Source organism: Haemaphysalis longicornis, unplaced genomic scaffold (assembly GCF_048455015.1).
Source record: "Haemaphysalis longicornis isolate Haplotype H1 unplaced genomic scaffold, Haemaphysalis longicornis Haplotype H1 scaffold_4, whole genome shotgun sequence".
Lineage (NCBI taxonomy): Eukaryota > Metazoa > Arthropoda > Arachnida > Ixodida > Ixodidae > Haemaphysalis > Haemaphysalis longicornis.
In genome coordinates, this window is record NW_027526361.1 from 160,437,201 (window position 1) to 160,442,677 (window position 5,477).

At 49.4% G+C, this 5,477-nt stretch overlaps 1 protein-coding gene across 1 annotated transcript; it reads left to right on the forward strand.

The window, feature by feature from the left end:
• Window positions 1-1,825: 1,825 nt before the first annotated feature.
• Window positions 1,826-4,424, forward strand: LOC144180075 (uncharacterized). Its single transcript, XM_077708483.1, has 3 exons — window positions 1,826-1,950; window positions 2,959-3,026; window positions 3,166-4,424. Exons 1-3 carry the CDS (start codon window positions 1,826-1,828, stop codon window positions 3,639-3,641), a joined length of 669 nt encoding a protein of 222 aa, XP_077564609.1. The 3' UTR covers window positions 3,642-4,424.
• Window positions 4,425-5,477: the final 1,053 nt, after the last annotated feature.

A 5,477-nucleotide genomic window follows, 5' to 3' on the forward strand; every position in this document is an offset into this window, starting at 1 on the left:
CATATCATTTGTTGCGGCGTAAAGGCGTGCAGCTCCCAGTCTGTGACGATACAAGGCCTGTGTGTACAGACATCCCATGTCAAGAAAAAGCCGCACGAGCTGGAATTCATGTACGAACGCGACAGCTCCATCAAGGTATGTGTGCATATTTTAAGTGCGAATGTACTTTATAAGCGACCCCAAACCATCCACCGCCGGCGGCGGCGGCGTCGGCGTCCGCAGTGCTCCTCTATATTTAAAAAAGAAACAGCATCCGGCGCCAGGTTTCGATCCGAGGACTTTGCGGCCGCAGCGCGACGCTCTACCGACCAAGCCACGGAGGCGACGCTGATATCAGTGTTAGTGACGCGCCTTATATCTTTAACGCATTCAAACTACGTCGTCAGCGGCGTGCGTTGGCGACTCAGCGGCGTTATAGCGGCTTGATAACTGCGTGGTGTACACGTGATACTACAAACCCGATGGAAGAGATGGAAGAGAAGGCGGCGAGGCGGTGGGCTGCGGGGGCCGAGCGCAAGCGCCGCAAGCGGGCCGACAACCGTGCATTCGCACTTTCACATTCTCCCCCTCGGGGAAATGCGGGGGACTTTTTTGTTCGTTTTATCGTAGTACCAGCGTGCTTAATCCGGCATGTGATCTAGAGCGAAGTAGCGCCGTCGTGACGCCCGGGTCAGGTCGCGCCATTGTTGTGAAGTGACGCGGCGAGAACGTTTAATTCTCGTCAAACATGCATGTATTCACCTAATGGTCAGTTTTATTGTGGGTCAACTCAGTGACGTAAAAGCGCGCATAGTGGAGTGGTCTGGGCTGGCGCCTCGTAGGCGTTGTGAAATATTACCGCTTCGCAGCTGTTGTGCTCGTGATACCGGCTGCCGCCGTTGAGACCGTCCGCCTCGCGGCCCGTACTCGAGAAGCTCGGCAACGAATTCAGGCGCCGTGAAATTGCCGTACTCGCTCTCCATGCGCGCTCCGACAGCGTACTCGTCGACCGGGTGCTGGCGGAGTTGTGCTGGACGAAAAGTAGGTGAGAGATCACGACGCAGGAGGCGTAGTTGTACAGATGATAATTTAGAAATTGGAGGGGGGAGAAAATAATATGTAAGGGCAGGAAACGGTAAGAGTTCGGGCCGCGCGCCGGCGAGCGAGTACGGCAATTTAACGACGCCTGATTTTGTTGCCGAGCTACACGAGCACGGCACGCATATCACGACGCCCGTCGTAGAGTACGTAGAACTCATAAAGGCATACAGTTCACATGCGGGAAAATTACTGAAGAATATTAGCGCTGAAAGGCCGGCCACAATATGGTAATACACGTGAACAGGAATAGCGTCCGTCCAGTGCATTCCCACCCGGTGCCATGCCTTTCATCAAAATAATGTCACGCAATTAAATCTAACTCTTCCCGCTTGATTCCTTTACACTGCTTACGAGATGCAAATTTTATTATGTCTGCACAGTGGGTAGAGTGCTGCATAATGCCCACAAGTGTTTGATATGCTGTTTTTAATGGGTTGCAGGGTCATTGTTCATGCAAAGCTGGAAATTCTCAGCGGTGCAAACACCTCATCGCAATGCTGCTCTTCGTACACAGGCAAGAATGACATTTTTTTCAATAACCTCTTTATTCACACAGCAGAGTATACAAGTCACCTGGTACAAAACTGACTTGCACGTCATATTCTTAAATGATTCACATCACAAACTGCCACACGGAGATTTTTATAGACCTTTGGGTGTGTGAAGGCCACCATTACATGTAACCCCACGTACTGCACAGGTAGCTATAGTAAAAAGATGACTAAAGTATAATTACTTCTTTTGCATGATTAACAGGACTGGCACCCACAAACTGGAGCTTCTGACGTGTACCGACGTCAAACAGGCGTGGGGGAAACTGAAAGCATCGCCCATGTATCAAGCACGGGAGCTCCAAGAACTGTGTCACTTGCAGCCTCAGCCAAGACTTCACTTTTAGATGCAGAGCATCTGATTCACTCGCCTTGTCCCTCCGGCGTCGTCGTCGTTGTTGTCGGCGTTGTCCACCCCTCTGCCATTCTCCTCGCCGCACGAGCTGCGCTCTCCGCAGCTCTCCGCCGCTCACCCCCTCTCCTCTCCGATAACGAACACTCTCTCGCGAGGGGCATTGGATTGGATTTGATTGGGTTGGATTGGATTGGATTGGATTGGCTTGGCTTGGCTTGGATTCGGTTGGATTGGATTTGGATTGGATTGGATTAAAGTGGATTGTGTTGGATTGCGTTGCGTCATAGCCGCGGCACGTTGCGTCATAGCCGCAGCAGACGCGCTGGGGCCGGCGCATGTGCAGTACTCTCTCTTCCGCGGTTTCCTCTCCTTCGGGCGCGCTGCGCATATAACCGGTGTGCCGTTCTCCGGCGAAGCAACATCCACGCTTGGCTCAAACACCTAGAGTCCACGCCGCTTTACAAGTATGCCAACGTCGTCATCGACTGGGACCAGCTTACGCAGTCCCCTCAACGTTATGCGCGCTATAAAACGCGTTCCCTTCGCCGCTCCGCCTATGCGTCGCATCTACACAGGGGTTCCCGCGAGGGGAGGTGGGAGTTTTTCTGCAGAAGAGCAGCAAGCCATTCGAGAAAGACTCATCAAAGCTCTCCCTCAAAGTGCACTTGCACTGCACTTTCACTGCAGGATGCAGCAAGCGACTGGCCCTCCACCACCTGCACTCGTTCCGACAACTAGGGAACATGCCTTGCTAGCGCACATGTTAGAGCAGGATATGGATCCCTACACACAGATGCTTTTTCATGATGCAGCATTTCAAGACGCTCTGAAGCTGAAGATATACAAATTCTCAGCTCAGGACCTTTCAGAAGCTGAACAAAGTTTCTACAGCAAACACGTAGCTGTCAGTGAGGCGCAGGTGGTAACGATGCTTGCCGAGACTCGGTGACAAGAAAACACGAAGTGGCACAGGGAACGCAATGTGAGAATAACAGGAAGCAAGTGCCATGAATACTTCGCGTTCGTGCCGAAAGAAAACCGTTAATGGGAAGGGAATATGTCTGCTATGATGGCCGACACCTTCCGTGGCAATGATGCAACCCGGTACGGAAAAGAAAGTGAACCAGAGGCCACCGCAACGTACGAGAACCTGATGGCTAATGAGGTCACGCAAGTTGGTTTTTGTGTACATCCTTTGCTGCCGTGGCTTGGATACAGCCCAGATGGTGTCATCTTCAAGGACGGCAAGCCGGCTATTCTCACACGGAAAACAAGCGCTAAATAAAAACACGGGACAAGGAGTAGACGGGACAAGCGCGGCTATTCTCCTTGAAATTAAAAGCCCCGTTTCTGGACAAGAAAAGAAGGCCGCAGAATTGGCTGCAGATAAAAAGCTCCGCTACATCAAGAAAGATGGAGAGAACCTTGTTCTCAACCAAAAACACAAGTACTTCTCTCAAGTTCAGCTTGGGATGTTTTTATTGAACCTGAACCTCACACACTTTGTTGTGTACTCCAAGGTGGAACCATTGATTCTGACCATTCCACGCTGTGACAACCACATCGACATGCTTGTGCGGAAGCTGAAGCTGCAGGCCGTCTACTTCAAACACCTTTTGCCGCAACTGGCAGTATCAGTTGAAGAGGGCTTCTGAATTGATGCCTAAGACACAATAAACTGAACGTCTTGCACTACATACGCATTTGTTTCCACATCATTTGCATTCGATTGGTAGATTTACTTAACAATGAATACCTCGGCAGCAATAAAAAGAATGGTAACAACACTGCAAGACGCGAATAATATCTCCGCCTACATAAACTGCACATGGCCACACACATTTCACTTCTTTACATCTTGTGTAACAGACGGAGTAAAAGAGGAAAAACCCAGGACAGGTACTGACAAGTTCTGCTGGTGGTGCTGTTTCAGTATTTTCTTAGGAGCCGTAGAACATAGTCTTAAAGCAAAATGTTCTCTAGAAAAGGTTGGATCTTTCTGCTTAGGAATAGGAACAGTGAAATGAAGTCACTGTGGAAGATCTACAAAATGTAGTTGTTAAAATGCCAGTTGCCATACAAAAAGAATGCACTCACTGCAAAATGACCTACAGCAATGTACAAGGGTCTACACAAGTATTAAGTTCCGGATCGTGCTCTACGAGCAGATTTGTTGCGCAACAATGAACTTGGTGTAGAGCAGACTGGAAGTAAGCAATCACTGGGGGAGGGGCCCTTTTGAAGTGGCGCCTACTCAGGGTTCCTGGCTTTAAAATATGCCCACCATGAAGCATGCACTCATGATTCACAGGCGATACACACAATCAAAAACACGTGTACGGCTACCAACTGTCCTGAACTTTGCGGGACTGTCCCGACTGTTCATACAACGCCCCAAGTCCTGCACCGATCCTGTAGGGACAGCTATTCGTCCTGGATCGTCCAGTTAGAAAATTTTATGCTGTAACGCAGACTCAACAAGTCAAATCGCGCTACAGAACACAAAGTTAGTACAAACTGTCTAGGCAGAGCTGCTGGTAAAGCTGAACTTACACATAAAGTGTGACAACTTTTACAAGTACATCCTCTAGCAAGAACGGTTGTTGTGAGCAGCATGTAGCCAGCTTGAGTACCACTTCAAGAGGCCGCAACAACAAAGAAACGATAGATTTGTTTGGAAGACACCACAATAAAGCAAAGTGATTTCGTTGCTTCCGTATGTTAGGGTACGCTACTTTGCCCCCCTCGTCCCCCCCCCCCATCTCGACGTCCTTCAATGAAGAGCCATACTGCATGTTGTGGAGCTTCAAAGGGCAATGAAGACAAAATACTTTGAAAGAACTAGCCTTTGGTAACCTGCTAAGCTATCACCTGCTAGTCACAAAGGAATTTTTTAACAAAAGACAAAGCAAACCCCAAAAAACTTCTCAATTTCGTGCTGCACGCCAAAAATGACAACAGGGGAAACACCAAAACGTAGTCATCAGCATAACTGCACATTACCATCACACTGAATTAATAAAGCAAAACTATGCGCCAGAAAGATCGTAAAGTCTCATTTCTTGGTGGTAGCTTTAGTTGATGGCTGCTACTCAGACTGAACAAACAAGCCTTCTAACACTTAAGGAGTGGGCGAGAAAGTTGCTGGTGTCGCCGCCAATGCTTCACCTGTTTTCCTTAATATCCTTTTTGATTGTAGGGTTTAATGCGCCGACGCAACGCAGGCGATTAGGCGCGCCGTATTGGAGGATTCCGGATTAATTTCGACCACCTGTGGATCTTTAACGTGCGCCGAAATCTCGCACACACGGGCGTTTTTGCTTTTCGCCTCCTTTAGAAAAGCGGCCGCCGCGGTCGGGAATCGAACCCGCGACCTCATGCTCAGCAGCGCAACGCCTTAGCCACTGAACAACCGCGGCGGGTGCCTTGTTGTTTGTTGACCGTTTGTTTGAAGTTTAGAAGGACTTGTTGTTGGGCGAGTTGGTGCATTA

Excerpts from the sequence above, each read along its gene's own strand:
- LOC144180075 (XM_077708483.1), top strand. The coding sequence starts at position 1,826 with ATGATTAACAGGACTGGCACCCACAAACTGGAGCTTCTGACGTGTACC. Across the intron at positions 1,951-2,958 it reads CTCCAAGAACTGTGTCACTT|GGAACGCAATGTGAGAATAA; the intron begins GCAGCCTCAGCC and ends GAAGTGGCACAG. Across the intron at positions 3,027-3,165 it reads GTTCGTGCCGAAAGAAAACC|TTTTTGTGTACATCCTTTGC; the intron begins GTTAATGGGAAG and ends CACGCAAGTTGG.